A 24,646-nucleotide genomic window follows, 5' to 3' on the forward strand; every position below is an offset into this window, starting at 1 on the left:
TTCGAAATTCGAAATCGGGGAGCTACTCCCTTTATGTACGGACGGGTGGAGAAGGGAGGATGCGGGCGGGGTGCTTGGCTTGCTTGCTGGCTGCTGCGACGGTTCTCCTGATTAATTCCCGTTTTGCCCCTGCAAGCCAAGCCAGTGGGCGGATTGTCATCAAGGGGGTCCAAAACAAGCCACGTGGCCGTTCGGGGTCCGTCCCTAGGGTGATGGGTTAGGGTTTTGGTCTGGCGATCCCGAGGCGGTCGCCGGTGCATTCCTCTCTCGCCGCCTAGGGTTTCCAATCCGCCTGATCACCATCGTCGTCTAGCCAGGGTGAGGGGTCTCACTCGAGAGCAGGCCAAACATCGTCGTTTCCCAATCCGCGCAAATGCCTTGTGGGTGTTCCTAGGGCGCGTGGTCGTAGTACACTGGTTCGTCCTTGATCGGAGAGGGTGAGTGATATGCTGCTAGGAGAAGACATGAGGGAGTAGAGGGCCGGGTATGCCGGGGAGGATGCAGCCACCGGAGGTGGAGAAGAAGAGTGTGAAGGTGGCATGGAGGAGATCACAACAGAGTGATCACAAGACTATGGGGAAACTCATCTTGGATAAGCGCCGAGGAGAATTTGTTGCCCGATAAGCAGATTGGAGGTTAAGGAGATGGGGGTGGGGATAGATTCTTGTTCTTATCCCATCAATAGACAGGGAAGAGGAATAGGGTAGACGACGGGCTATGGACGTTCGGCAAGGGGCTGTTGGACATTGATGATTTTGGCACGGCTAAAACCTCAGATGAATACACATTCGCCATTGTCCCGATTTGGGTGAGAAATTTCAATGTGCCTCTCGGAATGATGTGTAAGGAATTGGCTGAGGTTATTGCAGAGCAAATAGAGGAGCTAGTTGAGGTAGACACTAAAGAGGATGGAACGACGTTGGGAAAGTGCTTACGTGCCAAGATGCGCGTACAAGTTGTAGAAGCACTGATGAAAGGTTTATTTTCTGGACGATGATGATGAGGAGAAGAGAAGAGTGGAGATGGATAGGGATGGGAAACAACCAGAAGAGGAAGAAAAGAATTGGTGCTATTTCTAGTATGATTTTTTTTTTTTGGATTTTTGCTTCACATGTGGCATTATGGGACATGTGGATAGGGATTGCAAAAGAAGAAAAGGTTAAAGGGGAGCAAGGGCATGACGAGAGAAGGAGAATTGGTCTGGACCTGATAATTAGGATGATCATGGAGAAGGAGGTAAGGATGGTCGGGAAATGGCAGTAAATATGGGAGTGATGCACCTTCATGGAGGAAAATCAACAGAATTATCAGTTGAGGGAAAGAAAGGAAACAATAAAGAGCGCGAGGAGTAGGTGACAAGCCCGTTAAAACTGAAAAATGGACAGAGCAATGGTATGGATGAGAATAACCGAGTAAGAACAAAAGGTAGCTCATGTTCCAAGGGAATGTTGAACGAAGGGAGAAAATGAAGAGGGTAAGGACAGAGAGAAGGGGCGATGAGAAGAATGGTAGCGGTGCCGGTGGAAGCCAGAAAATACTATAACGGACAAGGGAGCAACAGAGGATAAAAATGGCAGTGGCGACAAGCTGGAGGAGAAGGGGAAGGGAAAGAAGAATGTGGATGATAAGAGGGGGAGGGGGAATGGTAGTGGTTTAACAATCTAGCGAGTTCTAAATCACTAGGGGTCGTTGTATGCTTCAAGAGGAGTGAAGGACCAACCAATGTGATATGTTAGATGGTGGTTTACCAAAGAAGCGCATATCATAGGGGTAGCAGAACATGTAAGAGAGACGAATGCAGGATTGTCTGAATAGCCATGCGAGTAGAACTGAGACTAATCACATGGAACTGTCGGGGTTTGGGAATGGCCCGACAATTTGTGGGCTTATGGATGTACAGAAGCAGGAGGCGGACCCCAATGTCTTGTTTATTTAGGAGACAAAGATGGCGAGGAGCAAGATGGAATGGCTGAGATGGAAGCTTGGAATGCCACATATGGCAATGAAGGTGTCGTCGAAAGGGAAAAGGGTTGGTTATGTTCTGCAAGAGAGATAAACGTCAAGCTGCTAGACTTGTTATTGAGTTTCTAATAACATAGTACAAAGGCACCCTAGAGGTGCTTGTACTAGAAGGATATGAACTTCGGGCTACCTCAAAATGCTCTTCTTTTTGCGTCAAATCCCAACATCTTCATTATGTCGATTTGAAAGCCATCAATTTAACATCCGCATGCAGGAAGTCACACTACTAGAAAAATGGCTATAGATGATATGGCCACTAATGGCGCAAAAAAAATTTATTACTAATGGCGCACCGTGGTATAGTGCGTCATTACTAGTTGACATAGTAATGGCGCACCACACCCACCGTGCGCCATTAGTAGTTTTGAAAAAAAAAATTGTTAGTAATGCCGAGCCCCACCTCCCCTCGCCCTGTCGCCCCAACCACCCGCCGCCGCCGACGTCACCCGCCACCGCCCCCTGGCCCCACCGCCCCTTGCCCCGGCGCCCCCACCACCCGCCACCGCCCCGGCGCCCCGTCGCCCGAACGGCGCCCCCCCTGGTGCCCCGCCGCCCCCACCACCTGCCCGTCGGCCCCTGCGCCCGCGCCGCCCCCGGAGCCAGGCTCGCCGCGGGCCCCCTGCGTCTGCCTCGCGCCCCCCCCCCCCCGGAGCCAGGCCCGCCGCCGCCCCCGGAGCCAAGCTCGCCGCGGGCCCCCTGCGTCCGCCTCGCGCCCCCCGGAGCCAGGCCCGCCGCCGCCCCTGCGCCCGCGCCGCCCCCGGAGCCAGGCTCGCCGCGGGCCCCCTGCGTCCGCCTCGCACCCCCCCGGAGTCAGGCCCGCCGCCGCTGCCCTAACCGCGGCCGTCCACCACCACCCCCTGCCCCCGGAGCCAAGGTGAGCATTTTTTTGTTTGTTTCTACTGTTTTTCTTTGTTGTTTAGGTTTAATTAGGTTATTGATAGGTTTAGGTTAGTGGTTGGTTTAGGTTAGTGCTAGATTTAGGTTTAGATAATTAGAAGAAGAAGAAAGTTGAAAAAAAAAGAAGAAGTAGAAGAAGAGGAAAAAGGAAAAAAAAAAGGAAGAAGAATAAGAAGAAACTTGAAAAACAGAACAAGAAAGGAAGAAGGAGAAGAGGAGGAGGAGGAAGGAGAAGAAAGAAAAAGGAGAACAAGAAAAGAAGAGAGGTGGAGAAGAAGAAGATGGAAAGGAAAAGGAAAAGGAAGAATGCATCATTTTAGTAGGATGTAACAATCATTAGTCTTCGAGAAGAATGATATTAAATAACATAGTGGCCTGTGATGTATTTTCGTACCGAAAATGCATTTATGCTGCTATAATGTTGTATGATAATGTTGTAAGGGTACTAATTGGTCTCTTCTGCTGCTTATCAGAGATGGGGGGAAGCAGCCACCGCCGCTCTGCCTCACCGGAGTACGAGTTGGATGCTTTCAAGTTCTTCAGTATCATACTTGGGACTTCAGTATCAGCCACGAGGCAGGTATATAAAACGAGAGATCTCCCCTTCACCCATCTCATTATGATAACTCTGTTGTTTGCTACATCACTCCTTGTCCCAAATTGCAGAGGTTGCCTGACACTTTTATGAACATGCTGGGTGAAGATCCGCCAGATAATGTGAAGCTCCGACAGGCCGGCAGCGGGGTTCACAGGCTGTGGGACATGGAGTTGGTGATCGAGGAGGGCCACATGTACCTGTGCCGTGGCTGGGAGAAGTTCTACAGTGCCTACGACCTGCGGACCGGGTACTTTCTTCTCTTCAGGTACGACGATGACGCCACAATGCTCATCGTGAAGGTTTTCAACAGGACTATGTGTTGCATGCGCTACACCGACGACGAAGATGCCAGTGCGTTCTGCCTCTTCTTATTCCTCTACATTTGGCTTTGTCTCACATCGATTGTTAACGGTCATTGTTGCATTTGGACAGGCAATGGGAGCAGCAGCAGCGACACTGGCTACAGCCAAAGCAGCAGTGATTATGGCTGTAGCAAAAGCAACAGAGATTCTGGCTTTAGCGAAAGCAGCAGCGATTCTGACAGCAGCAAAGACAGCAAGAAGGATGATCCGGACTGGAGTGGGGGAGAAGAGGAGCAGAGTGGGGATGAGGAGCTGCAGGATGACGATGGGCATCAGGCTGAGGATGACCTAGCGCTGGTGGTGGCTGGCCATGGGCAAGAGATGGTGGTGGCTGACCATGGGCAAGAGATGGTGGTGGCTGACCATGGGCAAGAGATGGTGGTGGCTGAGGATGACCTAGCGATGGTCGTGCCCGTCCTGCCTGAAGGTGGCCTCGCGATGGTGGTGGTGCCTGACAATGACCACGCACCGGTGGTGGCGCCGGCGATCCCACAGCTGGGCGACATGACCACGCCAATTGTGGTAGAAGACTACATCCCACAGCTGCCTCCACCGCCTCGCCGCTCTTGGCGCATCAGGCTGAGGAAGGAGAAGGAGAAGAACAATGAGAACTGAACTATGTCAGGTATGTCAGATCTCCAAAATGATATATATATATATATATATACTTAGTTACCTATGTTATCTCTAATATGCTTAGTTTCCTATAGGTTAGCTCCAAAATTACTTATGTTAGCACAAAATGATCAAGTTTACATAATAAGCTTATAGTCTTCTTCTTATTCTTCTTCTTTTCCAAAATGACATATGTTAGCTTCATTTTACCTAAGTTAGCACAAAATGATCAAGTTTACATAATAAGCTTATAGTCTTCTTCTTATTCTTCTTATTCTTCTTCTTATTCTTCTTCTAGTATTCTTCTAGTGTTCTTCTTCTTCTAGTATTCTTCTAGTCTTCTTCTTCTTCTCTTCTTCTTCTTCTTCTTCTAACTTCTTGTTTATCATTTTGCAGATTTGATTTAATTCACGGAAGCTTGCATGGATGGAGTGCTTCTTTTCCATTTGTGTTTTTATTTTGTATCAATGTGAAACTTTTGTGAATTGATGGATAACGGTGTTGGATGAACAATGTGAAACTTTTGTAATATGTAACGATGGAACTATGTGTTGGCTATGTATGTATATATGATGAAACTTGTGTGTTGGATATGATTGTTATATGGATGCTTGTTGTATATATATGTGTTGGATATCTCATATGTGAAATAGTGACCTGAGATTAAGAAAAAACGATTTTTTTTAAAAAAAAATTATTACTAATGGCGCACTTCTATGTGGTGCGCCATTAGTATACCAGATACTAATGGCGCACCGTGGGCTATACTAATGGCGCACCACAGGTGCGCCATTAGAAAAAAAATCTAATGGCGTGGTGCTAGTGGCGCACCTGTAGTGCACCATTAGTAGCGAAAACAGGTGCCCACTAGCAGCCCTTTTCCTAGTAGTGTCAAGGGAAAAGGTTTCCTACTAGTATCTATGGACATAGCAAGTAGAGGGTTTGACCTTCCGCAGACCAGCCATATTAGGGCATCTCCAGCGCTGACCTGCAAATTTGCTTGGAATCTGTTCATGGACAGGGGATCAGTCTACGGACACTGATGACGGAGGCCGCCATCTAACACTAGCCGTATACATTCCAACAACTATTTGAACTAATCGGACGACATTCGTGCAAACACGGCCGATTTCATATAAACCGGAAGAAATTCATTATATTTCTATCATTTTTTAACTAAAACTATACCAAACTGAGGTAAAAGTTGTAAAACTAGTCTACGGCCGGTGCCGGCGGATATCCATTCCCACGACAAGGATACCCTTGACTAGTCTATGGCCGGCCGTGACAGGTCTCCATTGTCTTCCCCATGTCTGGTATCTCGCTCATCGGACTGCCGTGAGCCCCAGAGGTATATGCTTCAGCGCAAAAGGAAGCTCGCTTCCTCATCTTCGGTGGCGCCGCTTATCGTAGTGGAACCGCCCGGATGTGCTTCAACCGGAGGGTAAGGGGACGACGGTAGCCTGTGACCGGGAAAGACACAGGTTGTGTGCGCCGGCATCACCGAGGCGGCGACCTTCATGGGACCCAAGCGGCGGCGGCCTCCCATGTTCTACTTCTCCTCGATGATGGCGACTAGTGCGGACGTGCTGGTCACCGTTTCATCGATCTTCGTGAAGCTGAATTCTTTCTCCGTCGGTAGGGCGCGTTACGTGTTCGTTGACGGTGGATGGCGTGGACGGAGGCACGGGAGGAGCAGTATGACACGGCTTCGTCGACGGTAGCTACAATGCCCGTGCCATCGTGTTCCCCCACGTGCCGCCCTGGAGCAACTTGCCGCTCCTCGGCGAGCTGGCTTGGAGCCGTGAGTTGCTGAACGACGCACCAGCTTGGTGGATGCCATGGAGATTTTGGAAAAAAATGGTGCAAGGAGGAGATGGGAGCGGGGTGTGGTGCGATTTTTGCCCGGCGTCTGGCATGGTTTAAATAGTGGGCGGACGGCCGAAGCCAACTGGCATTATGTTTAATGACGGGCGGCTCGTGAACGGACGTGAGGCCAGAGTAGGTTTCTCGGCACATGCGCGGGTTTACTAGAGGAAGGCTGGAAGCCTGCGGCCATTTGCGGCCATTTGAATGCGTCGAGGAGGCGTGTTCAGCCGGGCGTGCAGTGGGCGGCGCTCTCTCGGCCGTTGCGCTGCTTCAATGCCGGCAGTGAGAGGTCGTGTCCGTCCTGTGACGGCGTCAATACGTAGCGGCCGCTCTCCGATGACACAAATGCGGGCAGCTAGCGCTGGGCGAGAACGCGCGCGGGCGCATGTGGGTGTTTCAGGTGGGCCAGGGCGGCTAGGAGTGGGCATGGCAGCGGTCCGTACGCCCGCAAAGCCCCCCTACTTTGTCTCCGGTTTGCGGGAAAAAGTACGCCCGGACCGCCCCGTGGACAGATACATGCCCGCGTTGGAGGGCACAACACGTCTGGCCTAGACGTATGCGGGAGGCTTGAAGGTCCGCGTTGGAGATGCCCTTACAACTTCGACCATCCTAAGACAGCGACCGACTACTTCCACCGTGTTGAAAAATATGCACTAGAGATAATAATAAATGTTATTATTTATTTATAAATTTGTAATTAATGTTTATTTTCTGTGCTATAGTTGCATTGGTTCTCGAGTCTGCATATAAACGAGATTCGGACAAAATCCCATTCGCATGAGTGGAATAATAAACACCAAGTAGATACCTAGTCTCTTTTCTAAGACTAGCTCATATGTTGTTGAGGATCTTATTTTCCTGATTATGGCCATTCTTAAAGTAATACCGAAAAAGCATTCTTAAAGTAATAAGGATGCCAACAATAATGAAACACATTGTTGGCAGAACATGGACATACCCAACTAAATGATATACTTCGAGATCTGATCGTCACAATGTTATAAGTATTTTTATGCAAGTGGTAACGATATGTTCAATTCACAGACTATGAGAGTATCGAGTACTTCCGGAACCTCTCCCTCAACCCCTCTCCCCCTCCCCCTCTCTCGCCCGCCCTCCCTCTCACTCATGCGCACCCACACAAACACACACAGAGATACCGGCCAGCAGAGAGATTGTGAGAGAAAATTCTCGCGGTTAGGAGGTTGTAAGGAATCTGTACCAACGCTACACCAACACATCTTCCGCTGTACTCTTGGGAGTTTGATTCATAGGGCGGTTCTTTTTGTTTTCTACTATGTTTCCCAACACGCCATGCCGGAAGAACAGGAGAGAACCGTTCAGTCATGTCATTCTCCAAGTCGGAGTGCAGCGTGACGATTCTCATCATGGAGGAGCAGTTCGTGTTACAAAGCTTCCACAACGAGCTCAAGTTCCACTCTCAGCAGCTGTCCTTGGAGTAAATGTTCACTTTCAACTTGTAAATAGTTCTGTCAGTATGTACTATGTAGTGCTTATTACATATATATAGTTCCAGATCTACTTTGTGTAAGGATATGTGTATTTGAATACAGAAAATCACAAAGATGCCACATTCTATTCGTAGTTCCACTCATCCATAAGTTATGTTATTGACAGGAAAGAGCGAAACCATCATTCCAGTGGCGATGCAAACAATAACAACTTCACAAATACCATGCTCTAGCACAATGGAAGTTGCCTAGATGCTCCATAAGCCATAGTTCGGGGATGGCGCCTGGTGCATCATGAAGTGGACTATGGTTGGCACTGATGGCAAGTAATAGGTTTGAGAGGCTTCTTAAGCACAGCAGAATCGCAGGCGACGATCTTCACTTTGTGGAGGACTGTTTCGATATCCTCGTTCTTGAACGTCACGTCTCTCAAGATTAATGTCCAGACGTCATCGCAGTTCCTGTACGTGCGCAGATTGCCGCGCTGTCAAGACAAGAGGAAAACAATCATGTGAATGAAATCAATGTATGGATGGAGACATGACTACAGATTGCAATATTGTGAAGACAAAATATTCTGAAATTGACTGAAATACTAGCCAGTTGAACTATTTGAGTTAAGCTATTGCCATGTAGAAAAGTATAGCTTTCTGTTAGATGCATGCCAGAAACATGCAAAAAATGGTTGTTGTTTCCAGAATTGTTTCCCGGCTCGGATACAGAAAAGGAGGTCCCCTCTGCTTGCGTCGCTAATACAGTGGAACACATAAGTGTGTTCTCGGAAACTCGGGAAAAAAGATCAAATACTACTTGGAAACTATTGCGAGAAACTATCGTCACATGTCAAGTTATGAATGAAATCATCCAGTAGGTCCAGATATAAGTCAGGAACAGGAACAGGAAAGGAAATTAATCCACACACTTGCATGGCGCAGACAGTTTACCCTCTGATGAGCTAAGCAATTATTAACATGAGCACATATATAGTTACATTTTTTATTTTTCAGACCAAAGCAAAATGATCTCCTGGAACATGTGTTAACTTATCACCCAACTGAGGTTTAACAAACTGTCGTGATTTGGCTATCTAGCACACATGCAACGCAAGTTCAGGTATCTTTTTTCCGGAGAAGTATAAATCTGCTCCTCAATAAAGAAGTGGAAAATAACAAGCAGAGCAATTTATTTGATAATTAAGCACACAAGTCTCATACATAGCATCAAGCAGAAGACAAAAAAATGGTAGCTGATCTGCATTATCAGTAACAGGTAGCAACAGCAAGGTATTTCAGCATGCATGCATTATTCCATCAGTTTGTCTAATTCACATCCAGATGTTTTCTAAGGATGTCACATCTAACCTCCCAAAAATAACGCAGCAACAAGGAAAAAAAAATAGACCACAAACATAATGCATATCAGGTTAGATCGATGTGACATAACTATGTCACATCTAGATGTGCCATGGAAACAAACCTGTACATGACAATCACAGAGGTGAATGCATAGCACAAGAGAGTAGGCAATTTGGTTGGTACCTTGAAGAAGACCCTGCTCTTGACATGCTTATCCAGCGCGTGTCCCATGGACTGAAACAACAACAAAACCAGGATCAAAACATCCGGCATGCATGCAGTTTATTGCAGGACATGCTGCAGATTGTTAAGTTTATTGCAGGAGCAGCAAGGGGGAGGGAGGGGACCTTGTCGAACTGCAGGAGGACGGTGATGGCGAGGTCGGGGCTGAGCACGCCGCTGCTCACCATCTCGTCCAGCGTCTCGGTGAGGGCGTAGCCGATCTCCGACTGCCGGTACATCTCGAACGCCTCCGTCGCCATCCCTCCTCCCCTGAACCCTGTCCCTGTTGGTCAATCAACACTAAGCGTCAGAGTTGAGAACAGCACCGGTGCAGCTTCAGCAAGACGCGAACGCGACGCGCTGCAGCAAGCGCAACCCAGCTGCGCCGGCCGCCCTGCCCCCGTCCATACGTCCAGCCCAAGAGGAAACCCTAGACGTCCGCACCGAATCAATCAACCCCCGCTGCTCCCGGCTACCAAAGCCCCCATCCCGAAAGCAACGGCGAAGAAAGGCGGGTTGGGTTGGGCGCGCTCTTACCGGCCGGCGGCGGGGTGGTCGATCGGCTGCGGGCGCGCTGGTACCGGCCGGCGAGGCCTTGGAGCTTGCTTGCCGGTGAGGTCCGGGAGGGATCGCGCGGGGAGGAGGAGCGGCGGAATTCGAATCTGGGTGCTTATATAGGGACGGGGGGAGAGGAGGAAGCGGCCGGGCGAAGGTATATATAGCCCGGACCGGAGGCGGGCGGGGTACGTCGGTTCTCCGGATTAATTCCCGTTTTGCCCCTGCTCGCCTAGTCACGCTGGTCACGGCCTCGTGGGCAGTTTCGACCCATAATATTCCCACTTGTTTTTTCGTTGTTGCAAAACATAGCTTTACCATTGTATCGGAAACGGACGGCTTAGATCGATCATGGCGCAACTTTACCAGGGATATGGAGTACATCAATCCGATTCCACCCCCACCCCTGCACGCACCGCACCTTTTAGGCAGTGACGGAGGCAGGCTTGCTGAAATCTTAATGTTGAGGGGGGCCGGCTATAGAATTTCTTTTCGAAAAAAGCATACAGTTCACCTGCTTTGAACAAGCAAATTCAAATTCAAATTCTTGGGTAGGCCATAGCCCTGGCTAGCCACCCCCCTCCGCCCCTGGTGGTGACGATGTTGCCCCGTTCTGTTACCGTGCTAGCATTTGCGGATAAAATAGTGTCGTCGGATGTCGCTACCCGTCACCATGCTTTCCCGTTTGTCCTCGTCATGTGCAGAAGCTTTGCGATGAAGACCTCCATTGGAAGAAGGCATCCGAGCTCGCTGTGGTGTTACCGTTCTTGACAAGGGACGTGTCGAATGCCGCGGTTTGGCGACGTCAAGGTTGGTCCTTGAGTAGTGCGGGGGTTGGCCGTGAAGCCTATTGAACCTCATCTTTCTATTTGCTTAAAGCCAAATCAATAATATCTCTATCTCTATGGTTCATAAGCTCCCTAGAAATAAGAAGCTCTCGGCCCACCCACCTCACCTCGTGGTGGTCCCTGTCTGTCAGCCGGTGTAAACGCTTTGTATTATTACATATATACAATATGTACAGCTACGGAGACCCTCATATAGGAGGAGGAGCACTTCGTGTTGCAGAGATACTTCCTCGGTTCCTAAATATACGTCTTTTTAGATATTCTAATATGGACTACATACAGAGCAAAATAAGTGAATCTACACTCTAAAATATGTCTATATACATATGTATGTAGTTCGTATTGAAATCTCTAAAGACTTATATTTAGGAGGGAGTACCAAGTTGAAGTTCCATTCTTCCCTAGAGACGCCCTAGAGTCCATATTCACTTTCATGTTGTGAGCTTCACTTGCATTCTTGATGTACATAGTTGAGGTTCACTTTCATGTTCGTCCTTCCTCTTTTGTCTAGAGTTGAGATGCCTTCTTTCTATGGTATTGGAGGGGTATTTTTCTGTGCTGCTTCTGGTTCCAAATATACCAGGGTGAAAATATGTGTTGGAAGAAAAGTTTTCAAATCTAATAACCTTGTCCGGCTCAACCGTTGCGTTTGTCCACACCCAAAGCATAGTTAGACACCATCACAAAGCATGTCACGTCCCACTCTTTAGTTCAGTCATTCACAAGTAAAATTATTATTAAGCCTAAAGAGTGAAATCGTTCCATAAGTGATACAACATGGACCTTCCTAGGACGGCTGCCAATTACCATTTTCGTGACGGAAGAACCGGGGGAGAACCACTCTCAAGGCAAATATACTAATGCAGCGTGAAGACTCTCCATAAAATGGAGGACGAGCACTTCACATCAAAGAGATTTTAACATCACAAACATGCATGCCACATTCTACCCCTAGTCCCACTCATCCACAGGTTTTGTTATTGGCAGGAAAGAGCGAGATCATTGTGCCACAAGCGATGCTGATGATGAGGACTTTGTGACCATGATGCTCTAGCAAGATGGACATGATATCACTCGGCCATAAGCGGTTGTTCAGTTTGGGATGGCGCCTGGCCTATCATGGAGAGGACTATGGTTGAAGGGGCTGGACTGCTGGCAATTTACTGTCGAGGAGGCTTCTTACGCAGACTGGAATCACATGCCACGATCTTCACCTTGTGGGGGTCTGTTTCTGCAATCTCCTCGTTCTTGAACGTCGCGCCTCTCAGGATGAAAGTCCAGACATTGTCGCAGTACCTGTACGTGCGCAGAATACCCTGTCAAGGCAAAATAATCACATGAATGCAACCAATGGATGGATGGAAAGATAGTTACAGACCGCAGTTTATGATATCATCCAATTTAACCAAGAAACATGGTATATAAGGCTGCAATTGTGAGCACAGTAAATGTGGTAAACAGATAACAAGTAGCTGAAATGTTGTGCAACAGAACGATTGAGGCTTTGACAGAGACTGATATTCTGAATCTGACTCAAATATAAGTTAGGGAGAAACTATTTGAGTGAATAAGCTAACAACAATTGTAATAAACAGCATCACCTAGATGCACGCCAGGCAATGTAAAATGAGTGTTATTTCTGGAATTATTTTGTGGGTTGAATACAGAAAAGGGGCTCTTCAATTTCAGTCAGTGACATTAATATGTCAATCCAGATGATATTAACACACTGGAACACACATGTAAGTATGGTGTCCTTCAAAAAAGTTCAAAAAAATCGCAAACAGTAATTGGAAATCATTGCCTGAAACTATCGTATGTCGAGGAAATCATCCAGTAGGCCCAAATATAAGTCAGGAACAGTACAGGAAATTAAACTTACAAGCTGCAGACAGTTTACCTTTGATACTAAGCAATTAACATCAGCACCTAGTTACCAAAGCACTTGGTAGGTGCACTCCAGAACACTTTTTTTTGGCAAATTCCAGATTACTTGTACTTTCCATCAACGCTGCAGATCGAGACAGTTTGCTTGCATGATCAGCAGTGCGTACATAGTGTTAAACTACTATACTAGCAGCTAGTTTTGCACTAAAGCCTAAACCCGTGTTAGTTACCTGATGAAAACAAAGGCTGGACGTACGTAGCCTTGGGGTTTGTTCCCATATCCCACTTAACTGTAAATTAAGGAGATTGGTCGATAGCCAGAATCATTTCATTTGGGTTCAGCTTTGATTACATCTTGATATACACACCACTCCATTTCATTCATCCATATGTTGCTTTCGTTCCAGCCTGATATATGCTGCTGCCTGCATGCTGCTCATGTTGCTTTCATGCTTTGCTTTGGTTCCAATCAACGTGAAATATGCTGCATGCTGCTGATGTCGCTCTTCTTTGTTAGCCCTAAACCTTCATGCATACTCACTCTGCAGCAAGCTTTTATTATCTTGCTACAGGCACCACTGCGTGCATGTGATTTTTCTTTTGCAGATGCTTTCACTTTACCCTTTTCCTTTCGTTTCTTTTCTCTGCAAACAAGGAAAGGATTTATTCGACGGTCATCTCTATTTTAGGACTCTTAACATGCCTACTCTTCTCTGTGTTTTTTATTATGCCTAGTCGATGCAGACTCCATACATACATTGATACATAGCCAGCTCACCTCAAACTGAACCGTCGGCCGCGGTGATGGGAGGATTCGCTCCTCCCATCCCGCAGGATGACAGCAACTGGGAGATCCGCGTGGCGGTGCTGCTGAGTCTCTTCTTCCAAACGGTCCACATCTTCGTCGGTCCCATCCGTAGGCGTTCGTCCTCGCCGGTGATCAGCTTCCTCATCTGGTCATGCTACCTCCTCGCCGACTGGGTCGCCGACCTTGCCCTCGGCCTCCTCCTCAACAACATGGGCAACATCGGCGGCAAGTCCAGCTCATCCTCTACCATCGCCTCGGTCACCAACCCTGATAGTAGCCCCATCATCTTCGCCTTTTGGACGCCGTTCCTGCTGCTCCACCTAGGGGGGCCTGACACCATCACTGCCTATTCCATCGAGGACAACGAGATGTGGCTCCGCCATCTCATAGGCTTCCTCTTCGAGCTCTTGTCTGCCTCCGTCATCTTCTTCTGCTCCTTCAAGGACAACCCCATGATGCCCGCCACCATCCTCATGTTTGTCGTTGGCATTATCAAGTACGGTGAGCGCACCTACTCGCTCTACTCTGGGAGCATCAGCGGCTTCCACGAGAGCATCCTCGGCCCTCCTGACCCGGGCCAAAACTACGCCAAGTTCATGACCGAGTTCGACTCCAGGGAGCAGGCCGGCTTGGATGTCGAAATCGTCATCTCCGGTGCAGACAGCGAGGCCAAGAGGGCCTTGGTCGACCTGGAGGAAGCCAAGGCCGCACGCGTGGTGGGGAATACCACCATGAGCCTTGAGCAGCAGGCGTTCAACTTCTTCCTCATCTTCCAGCGCCTCTTCGTCGACCTCATCCTGAACTACGAGGAGAACAGTATCAGCCACGCATACTTCCTCGAGCGCGAAGAAGTATCGTACTCACCGACCAAGGCCTTCCTTGTCATGGGCGTGGAGCTCAACTTCATCTACGACATGGTGTACACCAAGGCCCCTGTCACCTACCGCAAGGCCGGCTGCGTCCTCCGCTTCATCGCCTCCGCCTGCCTCATCTCCTCCCTCCTCATTTTCATCCACCACGACAAGGGCGGCTTCACGCACATTGACATCGCCATCACCTACCCGCTGCTCCTCGGTGGCGTGGGGCTCGACACCGCCGCGCTCGCCATGCTCCTCTTCTCCCATCGGATACTCATCTTCCTCGAGAAGACGGAGTGGCTGCAGTGGCTCGCGCTGACCGTCCGGTCCGTGCGCGTGCGGCTGCGGCTGCGGCTGCGGAGCTGGTCAGAGAAGACCTCACAGCTAAACCTCGTGAGCTACTGCCTGGGGGGCAAGCGGGACGGCCTCCGCCGCCGCCCGCTGATGGTCGGGGCGCTCGCTAGGGTGTCTAAGACGCTGCACGTCCAGGAGATCTTCGACGACTTCTTCTTCATCCAGCGTGAGCATCTCTCGAGGAGACAGGGCCTCCTTGATTTTCTTTTTACTGTGGCCAAGGAGAGGTCCATCAAAGCCAAGATGGTGGCTTCCGGAGCTCTCAAGGAAGCATGCAGCTCGCGCGGCCAGGGAGCCCTCACGAAGCTTCATGGGCAGATCAAGGAGAACCTGAACAAATGGACAAGAGAAGCCGCACATAATAAGGAAGAGCGCGAGGCGGTCATCCAACGACAGGTGAATGAAAAGCTCGCTGTACTTACAGACAGCGTGGAGAGGTAGTTCCACGAGTCCTTGCTGGTGTGGCACATCGCGACGGACCTATGCTGCCACCCACTTGAGACTACGGTGGCGACCGAGGACACGAGCATGATGAGGCTGATCAGCGAGACCTTGTCAGAGTACATGTTGTACCTGCTCATCAAGCAGCCGGATATGTTGCCGCCGGGCATCGGGCTGGTCCTGTACCGTGACACCTGCGCAGAGGCAAAGCTGTTCTTCGAGTCTGCAGCAGCGTGGGACCCGGACCACTGCGACGCGCGGAGGATGCTGCTGGGGGTGAACACGACCATGGAGCCATCAGCGGTGAATGGCACCCGGTGCAGGTCGGTGCTGTTCAACGGCGTGATCCTGGGCAAGGCGCTGAGGGATCTGGGAGACGACCTGATGTGGCAAATGGTGGCCAAGGTGTGGGAGGAGATGCTTACGTACGCGGCAGGCAAGTGCCGGGGTAGCACGCACCTACCGCAGCTCAGCCGTGGCGGCGAGCTCATAACCATGGTCTGGTTCCTCATGGCGCACATGGGCGTCGGCGACATGTACGAGATCAACAAGAGAGATGGCGTGCCCAAGCTCATCGTCCGTGGCCAGTAGCCCCAGTAGCCAGTAGCCATTGCTCTGTTTTTTCCGCCGATTTGTTCTATTCCAACGTACTGTACTGCTCGGGTTTCTCATCCCTCATCCTTGTGTGTTTGTTATGTCCTTGTACTGTATGTCGACCTTTAAAAGTTTCAGTAGCTTTGCAGCAATCGAAATGAGTAAAAGAGTACCTGAATTGTGTGAATCATTATTGGGAGCACAGACCAGGGGAGGGGGGGTACCTGGATCGTGCGAATCATTACTTCCTTTGTGATTACCAAGATTGGTGGCCATTTTGTCTGTATCGATGTCCACACAAGTGCTTTCTAAAAAGAAAAAAAAGATTGATACGATACCATGGACATACCAAAAAAAAGGCAAGGCTGAAATGAAACAAAGAGAGGGGCAAAAGAATAAACTAACCGGCAACAACTCCAAGAGTCACTCGACAAACCTGTTGTGCACTTTAAACTGGTAGCTGGAGATTTGTTACTGGTAGTTGTAGAAGTGGCTTTGTTTAGATCGTCAAGTTTTAAGATAATCCCTCGTCTTGACAAGACTTGAAGCACATTAGTTCTGTTAAAGGTTTGTTGTGTCAGTAGTCTGCATAATGCTAAAAATGCCATCTTTGACCTGTAAAACAAAGGGTTTAAACAATAAGGGTTGGCGGTGGTTGGCTGGCTCAGAAGAGGATGGCGATTCATTGATCTGGCAAGCGATGTTCACCCTCTTCTCATCCCGGTGCGGTGAAGGAAAAAGACCCAGCCCGAGCACGCTTCATGTGGCACCGAGCTGTGTGGACACAGAATTTGGGGAATTAAGGTCAACAAGTTAAGGATCACATTGTTGCAATTCACAAGCTGTAATCATGTATCTTTCTATCTTTCACGGTTAACTGAGATTTACAGAGTAAAGGTGGTGCTGATTTCAATACATAAAGCAGAGGCGCTGATTTTTCCCTTAAAAGGAGTAGATGAAGATATGCTGACCTGTTATTCGTGTACTATCAGATTTGGGTCCTGATGGTTTAATCTTGGTTATCCAGCAGCCGAACAAGCCTTCAAAATCCTACGAATATGAGAGTTCTTTGATCCCAGTACCGCAACTGCATGCTATGCTGCAACAGCATAAAAGTACAGGATAATGTACTCTGGTGGCAGATGATTTATGTTCTGTTCCATAAGTTTATCAGATTTACGAGCGGTTTCTTTCATACCTGTGAACACTGCAACTCTCATTTATCAATGGCGATTGCATCCTGCAATCTCTCTTCTTATACAGGGCTGACCCTCATGTTATCCAACCTGTATCGGGTCCTCAAAACAGCTCCAAGCAGGGTTCTTCACTATCAGTTTACCTGACATGGCCTCCCTGATCTCAGCAGCATTACCCCAGTTACTATCACTGGCAAAGACCTTCGATAGCTGAACATGGGAAGAGGACTCGTGAGGGTAGAGCACTAGAGCTCGATCAGGTGCATGGAGGGTAGAGCACTAGAGCTCGATCAGGTGCATGGACACCCTGATCACGATCCCGAGGTCGCCGCAGATATGGCAGCTACTAAGCAGAGCTCTGTACACCAAAGATGCCAGGTTCTATAGGCATGCCACTGATCAAAGACTCGGCTTCTTGGAGATGGCCTGCTCGACCGAGAAGATCAACCACTCACGTGTAGTGCTCTGGCCATGCCCCTGCGAGAAACACATTTGTTTCATCAAGTTAAAGTACTCCAACCCTGTATCCACCAAACCGGCATGGCTGCAAGCTGTGAGCACCAACAGGAAGGTAGTGTGGTCGGGCTGAACATTCAGCGACGTCATGTCCACCAACGCAGTCCCGATGATGATACTACCACAGACGCTGCCGCATTTGAGGCCAGCAGCGTGGAGCATCGCCCCGGCGTCTGCGTCCTCCATCCTCGCGCACAATGCGTCTGAACGCCCCCATGGCGAGGCCGGCCACGCCAGACCGCGCGTGACGCTAGACGAGCACGCTCCAGGTGACGCCGCTCCTCTCAGGCATTTCGTCGAACAGCCGCTGGGCGTCGCGAAGGAGGCGGCAGCGGCAGTAGAAGGCGGGGAGGGCGGTGCCCGCGAAGACGTTGCTGGCCGCGAGGCTGAGCTTGGTGGCCAGCCCATGCAACTACCCGGCGGAGGACAGGCTCGCCGGAAGCAAGGAGGAGGAGGAGCTAAACGAACCCCCGAGGCGTCCGCACGTGGCGGAGGAGCCCAGGGGGCAGCAGAGGCATGGAGACGACGCGAGCAAGTGCGCGGGGCCGCTTCGCAGCCGGTGGGCGGGTCGCCGTCGGGGAGCGGCGGCGAAATTACGGTGCTCGCTGGACCGCCGTGCTGTGCGCCGGCGCCTGAGAAGCCGTCGTCGCGTGCCGTGGAGCTTCAGAGATTTTAATGAACAAAGCATATTGCTTCGAATTTGAATTTACTTGTTCTTCGTGCTGGTTTGAATTTCTTTTCACCGATCTCAATGTAAAATCTCATGGATACAATATCGATTGAGACTTAACCAAGTCTCAGTCGACCGAGACTTAGCAAGACTGTTTTGTAAAGTCTCACGGTATTGTTTGACTGCCAAACCGAGAAAACAAAGATCATCGGCAATTCTGCCTCAAAGGGCACGACCTTCCTCCACATTTTAGGCGAGTCCTTCACCTCCTCCATTACTCCGATTATGAGGTCGACACCATAAATGTGCCCACGACGGTTTTTGACGAGCAACGTGTCACGCTTCTCTCCAAGTATCTTCGTAGTATCGTCAAACTCCTTTAACTCGATCATCCGAGCGCAAATGCTATGTTGAATCATCGTCATCCACACCCTTTTTGTCAACTTGTCGTCCCTGAATCTAGACTCGCAAACTTTTATTTGGTGTCTCAAGCAAAGCCCGTGTTTCGTTGCCGTCAATGGCCGCGTCGCTAAGGCATGGCTCAAGACAATAGATTTGGAGCTTTGTGCACGAGATATGGCCGGTCTCAGCGTTCACGCCCATGATCGACGAACAATCATGAGTAGCCCAATGCGGCGTTCGGTGGCAACAATGGCTTCACTCTGATAGAATGGCTCGCGGTGGTCGGCCACACATCTCTTGTGTCTCCGGCTCGTTTCGTCCGACAAGAACATGTACACTTTGTACCTCGTGTCCCCACTCCCCTGGCCATTGACGTGGCCACCGAACGGAAGAGAGGAGGGACACTGAAATGGAGGTGTGGAAGAGACCCTATGCGGCATTGGCTTGTGACAGCTAGGGCTACTGTTCCAGATTTCTTTATAACATTAGATACAAGGTAGAAGTACAAAGCATCAAATAGGGTTTGATATGGGATACAACTAGCCTTCTAACCATCAGACCAACCAGAGGTTTAACAAGAATAGAACTTTTTGCCAAAGGATCCATATCTAGTATAATACCAGAAGTACAAAGCACCCCAAAATTAATAACAATTACATCATGGTCCTTGGACTATCGATCAAACGACAATTGCCACCACGAGGAGCCAAGGACGTGGTGTTGTCGCTCCCATACCGGAGCTAGTATGACCTTGTCAATGACAACTGAGAAGTCTTCCTGCACGTGCCCTAAGGGCCAAAGACCGTTGAACCCATGGATTGATCTGAAGAATAGTGTCGACAAAAAAGCGTTGTTAATTGTCTCTAGTTATTGCTGAAATTATTAGAGCAATTTGTCAAGAAATTTTGAATTAAGTGCACATGAAAAGTGTTTCTCATTTTTGTTTCCCCAGCTATACATTGAACCCGAAAATGTCAAAATCGACTATTTATTTTCTCTCCATCAACTACTACCACCCTCAACCGTATACTTCATATATGTTTATCCCCACTGAAATAGCCTGTTTGGCCCCATCTGAAAGCAATTTTAAGAATAATGTAAAAACAATCTTGCACATGTGGTAATGTGGTCACAAGAACCATATTAAAAGCAAGAAAAGAAAAGAAAATTATTGAAGACTCTTTCTTTTCTTTAGAAGGCTCAATATTCTGAAGAATACGGGTTTACAAATTTCAATAATTTTGGGCCAATATGGAAGTTTGTAATAAGGACACTAAAATTCATGTGAACATAATCTATTCTAAACTAAAGACTTTGAAGAAAAACCAAGAAACTAAATATTGAAGAAAAATACATAATATCAAAAAAATTGTAAAAAATATGAGTTTTTCCAACAAAATATTGAAGCTAAGTTTCTTAAATGAGCAATTTTTTAACAAAATTCTATAGATAAACTTCTGAATTTGGATGTTTATATTATTTCTAGATTGTTTATGCAAGTGCCCATGCATAGAATCACTGTAACTTTTGTAGCTTTCTAAAAAAAATTCATTTTTTGTGTGTTGCATATCAACTGCCATGAATAGATTATCCAACATAAATCATTGCTCAGTAATGGTAGGAAATTGTCGTTAGCTTAAGATTGCTGCTCTTGGTAATTAATGTCTCCCGTGGGCATCACCTCCTCCTAGGTCCTAGCTGTTGATTACCAAGCCAACAAAGGAAGAACGCCGACCAATCCATCTGCAGCGGCACAACCTCCTACAGGTTCGCATCGAATAAAGGCCAGTCTACCAGCTCCTCCGCCGTCCCAGTTTCAAGGTCGAAGATGCGCATGAATCCGTCGTGGTGGTAGAAAACCAAAGTGTTGCGCTTCTCCTCTAACATGTATGGGCTCATCATTCGTGGAGTGTCTGAATCCGCCACCACCATGATCCTACAAATGCAGAACCACTCTGAAATACCATTCACAGTCTTCCAGATCACTAACACAGGATTATCCCAGTGCAAATAGATCAACGAAAGCTCCCCTTCGATGTCCAACATGAAGCACGGGTTACAACTCCTTGGGCGGTCCTTCTGGATGAGGGTCCTCGTCAAGGAGACATGGCCATCCTTGATATACATGTCAACTGTGCACAAACATGACATGAGCAAATCATAAAAGAGCCAGTGTGCCGTGTTGTGGGATACGACGGCGGGACCGCGACAAATCGGGGTATAGTTGGCGGTAGATGCATCGCTGAAGCACTTGCTGGGCTTGCTCCAGCTGGCTTCGTCGAACAAAAATGTGTAGAGATTGTATTCCGGGTCGATGATTACCACCTTGAAGAACGATGAGTTGCACTTCTTGCTGTTCGAGTGATAGTATGCGCTGCTCAGAACAGCAAATCCGCTCTAGGAGTAGTGTGAGGGGTCAGGATCGACCTGGACGCAGTTTAGAGGTGGAAGCACGTGGTACTCGTGAGGAGCAGGTTGCACACCGCCAGGTGGACGGCCGTTGTGTGTTAGCTTTAATCTTGATTTCATTGTATCCGCATGTTGGTTTTAGGTCATGCATGTAACTTAGGTGATCTAGGGAGTAGCTAGTCATCGAGACTTCAGTTGAGCGCACGGAGAAGGCGAGATGCCGGGCTGCCATGCCATGCGGCGGGCATGGTGAGATGCCGATGGTGCCGTGTGATACGGCGATGCCGTGAGAAGCGGCAAGGCGCGCCGGATGCTGAAGCACTGACGGGCTATAGCACTGCATGATCAAGTTGAAGCCAAGTGATCTGGTGAGGTGGTTAGTTGCATGCATTGGGCTGGAGTCAAACCGCCGGCTGGATAGATAAGTCAGAGCTGGGAGAATCAGTTAGTTGGTTAGCTAATTGCATGCACGCATGAGTTGTTAGCCGGTGGTGCATGCACGTCCTTGAGAGATTCTAGGAGTGGCGTCGTGTGTGCTGTTAGTGGCCGAGTGTGGCGGCCGTGACTTGGTGGCCTGGCCGGGATGTGCTTGAAGGCCAGCCTCCTGTGTATATAAACTTTGCATTGAGTAATAGAAAAGTGAGGCCGTGAGGGCTGAGGAAAAAACATATAGCGTTGTATACACCAAGGGAAGGACCTCACGGCAAAGCTCTTCTGGTCTCCTTTGGTACATGTGTGTGTGCGCGCGTGCTTCTCTTTGTCTTGTGTGTTCTTGAGAGAAAGTACAAGAGAGATGATAGAGATTGAGAGAATAGAGAGCTGTGCGAGGCAGCTCGAGACAGAAGAAGAAGAGGCGCTGCGAGGAGGCGGCGCCAACATTGTGTCCGGGTCAGCGCCGGCCCTATGAGGGGAGAGGCTCACGAGGAGGAGGCCGTGGCGGGAGACGAGCGGCTCCGCGTAGATCAGGAGCTCCGATGCAGCCGGCACAAAGGTACTAAGGGCTCGGCGACCACATCCCATCGCCTCCTCCGGCCAGCAGCGGTGAAGAAAGGACGGGTCGGCCACGAGGCCGTGACATAGCTTGCACGACGTGGCGCATCGGTAGAGCGCCGCCGCGTCGTCCTTGACACGGACGAGGATCTCGAGGACCTCGTCGTCCGGGAGGGAACGCGAAGCCGCCGCCCGCTTCATCGGCGTATCCAGCTAGGGTAGGGTTACGCCGTCCACGCTAACAAACTTTTCTGCGATTCCTCCGGTCATCCGATAGATGGAATCGCGTTGGGTAGTTTTTTTTAGGGAAATCGCGTTGGATAGTTGACCTACAGCCCAAATTGCATGCGTCCGGGTACTGTACGTCTGTACGTACGCCCGGCCGGGGTGTGTTTTGTGAAACCGTGTTGCTAAATCTCCTTTTGAAATTCACAGAACCTCAAACAATTTATCTGCAGTATTTTATTCTTCTGTTTTTTATTGTATTTTGTGCTAGCTCGATTGCCACGTACCTTTACTAGTTAGGGCAGCCCTACGCCGGTCGGGCCACGTCGTCATCCAGGAGGTAAATCGAAACTGCTGCCCGATTCATCTATTTTTCTCGAATACTCCCGTTTTAACAAATGTGGTTAGAATTTGGTGATACACTTTGAGATAACACGATCAATTTTTTCTTTACTAATATACCGTGAGCTTCTCTTTTTCAATATATCCATAATAAACCTTCACATAGAAATACACACATCCTAATATTATCACCATGTGGAGCTGGCTATCTCCTTTCCTTCGTCTGTTGCTTTGCCACGGCTGCAAGTTTTCCCGCGGCCTCTTCCCCTGCGTCGCCTACTCCTTCTTGGAGCTGCCTCTCCACTGGGAGACGGGACCGGAATGCCGGATTCGCTAATCAAAAAACAAAAGAACAAGCCATCAAGATCGTCCAATATATATTTTATGTGAGGAAGACATCAAATTTAGAGCACGGTAATTGAAATTATCGATGTTAATGTGACAGCAGACAATCAATCAATCGTGTAAAGTAGTAGCAACACTTAATCAGTCTAGCTAATTGAGGTTCATTACTTCTGCAAATCAAACCAAGTATACATACCTGGCAGTACCAAGACGAGAAAGGAAGAGCGCCGGCCAGTCCATGTCCAGAGGCACAACATCTAGAGGGGTGCTAGGGTGTAAGCTGCGCCAGTCAGCCACTGCCTCCACTATCCCTGTCTCTAGGTCGGCTGAGTACACGCGCCGACGCCTGTTGTTGACAAGTAATTTCCCACACTTCTCTCCTAGTAGTATGTAAAGCATGTCCCTGTCGTGAGTCTCCGTCCTCCTAGGTTGTATTAACTCTACTGTATCAGTGCAGAGCCATTGCGAGGTACCGTGTGCACTCTGGTGGTCCTCTTGCTGTCTCCATATATCTAGCTTGGGACTTGCTGCCTCTTGCATCTTTAGTACCGAGAGGGCGCCGCCGGTTGTAGCCAGGCCAAGGCATGCATGATCTTCGATATACATTGCTGGGACGGGGAGCCTTGTGAATGTGATGTCGCAGCTCCGGGCATCTAGCTTAACAAGGCAGAAACATTGCGCCGTCCAACTATTAAATAGCCAGTGGACGGTGCCGCGGTGCACAATGGCGTCGCTTTGACACAGTGAGCCGAGGATGTCGGAATCTATGGTGTCGCTGAAGCACTTTGTGTGCTTACTCCAACTCTCATTGCCGGACGAGAACGTGTGCACGTCAAACTTGAAGCCAATCTGGTGATCGCGACCAGTGGTGATGATTATCACTTTGTAGAAGGACGAGGTGCTCGGTGGCTGCTCGCCGTCACCGGAGCGACAGTCATCACCGGATAGGACGGCACAGCCGTGATGCTTGTACTCACGCAAGCCCATAGAGCTGTCCAATAGAGGAGGGAGCATGTCGCATGTGCCAACGAGCAGGTTGCACACGGCCAGGCAAACGACCCACCAATCATCCGTGCCACGGGCCGGGAGGAGGTGCACAAGGAGGAGGCCACGATGCGAGACGAGCGGCACCGCGCGGTACAAGAGGCTTGCCGGGACGTCGTGCACGAAGGAGCTGATGGCACGGCGCCCATGGCCCAGCGGCGACCATGGCGTCGGGACGAGCACCTTGGCCCCTTGATCACTATGCCGCTGCTTGTTGAAGAACCCGGCGAAGGAGGCGCGTGAGTGGTCCGGCCACCGGCACCGTAGGAAGGAGGGATCGGCGACGAGGTGTCGCCAGCGTCTGCATGCCACGGCGCAACGGAAGAGGTCGGCCGCGTCATCAAGGCGAACTAGGATCTCGCGGAGGATGTCATCCGGGAGCGAGGCCGCCATGGCTGAGTAGCTTGCGGTGATGTGGGGATGAGTATATAATTGGCTTACGTACCTATTTTGGTGGTCGTCGACGTCCATTTTTAGAGTTAGACTCGATCTGCAATCCCCAATGCAAAAAAAGATTTCCAATCCAACTACATGCTGATCTTACGTCTCCAGGACACCGTATTCATATCTTATTCCTGTTTTATTTTATAATACAGTACTAGTAGACGTTAACTTCCTTTCCACTTTATCTAGTTGCATGTAGGCAGGCAGGTAAGTGATTGAACCCGTGACAACATAATTTTCTCATCTGAAGATAGTTGCTCTCGGTAATGTCTCCCAAGCTCTCACCGTAGATCCTATATTTTTTTTC

At 49.3% G+C, this 24,646-nt stretch overlaps 3 protein-coding genes across 3 annotated transcripts; 2 read left to right on the forward strand and 1 right to left on the reverse strand.

Annotated features, from left to right (window-relative positions):
- Positions 1-8,139: 8,139 nt before the first annotated feature.
- Positions 8,140-9,672, reverse strand: LOC109766873 (transcription initiation factor IIA subunit 2-like). Its single transcript, XM_020325635.1, has 3 exons — positions 9,538-9,672; positions 9,374-9,424; positions 8,140-8,319 (listed from the first exon to the last, which is right to left on the reverse strand). The coding sequence occupies exons 1-3, from the start codon at positions 9,670-9,672 to the stop codon at positions 8,140-8,142; spliced, it is 366 nt and encodes a 121-aa protein (XP_020181224.1).
- A 3,834-nt stretch (positions 9,673-13,506) lies between these two features.
- Positions 13,507-15,162, forward strand: LOC109766874 (uncharacterized). Its single transcript, XM_020325636.1, has one exon. It carries the CDS (start codon positions 13,507-13,509, stop codon positions 15,160-15,162), a length of 1,656 nt encoding a protein of 551 aa, XP_020181225.1.
- An 87-nt stretch (positions 15,163-15,249) lies between these two features.
- Positions 15,250-16,138, forward strand: LOC120976296 (uncharacterized). The gene has a single exon (XM_040403109.3). The coding sequence runs from the start codon at positions 15,250-15,252 to the stop codon at positions 15,751-15,753; it is 504 nt and encodes a 167-aa protein (XP_040259043.1). The 3' UTR covers positions 15,754-16,138.
- Positions 16,139-24,646: the final 8,508 nt, after the last annotated feature.

This window comes from Aegilops tauschii, chromosome 3, assembly GCF_002575655.3.
Source record: "Aegilops tauschii subsp. strangulata cultivar AL8/78 chromosome 3, Aet v6.0, whole genome shotgun sequence".
Classification (NCBI taxonomy): Eukaryota; Viridiplantae; Streptophyta; class Magnoliopsida; order Poales; family Poaceae; genus Aegilops; species Aegilops tauschii.

Coding starts and splice junctions, on each gene's coding strand:
- LOC109766873 (XM_020325635.1), bottom strand. CDS start 9,672: ATGGCGACGGAGGCGTTCGAGATGTACCGGCAGTCGGAGATCGGCTAC. Junction 9,425..9,537: donor TCCTCCTGCAGTTCGACAAG/GTCCCCTCCCTC, acceptor TTGTTGTTTCAG/TCCATGGGACACGCGCTGGA. Junction 8,320..9,373: donor AGAGCAGGGTCTTCTTCAAG/GTACCAACCAAA, acceptor TTGTCTTGACAG/CGCGGCAATCTGCGCACGTA.
- LOC109766874 (XM_020325636.1), top strand. CDS start 13,507: ATGGGAGGATTCGCTCCTCCCATCCCGCAGGATGACAGCAACTGGGAG.
- LOC120976296 (XM_040403109.3), top strand. CDS start 15,250: ATGATGAGGCTGATCAGCGAGACCTTGTCAGAGTACATGTTGTACCTG.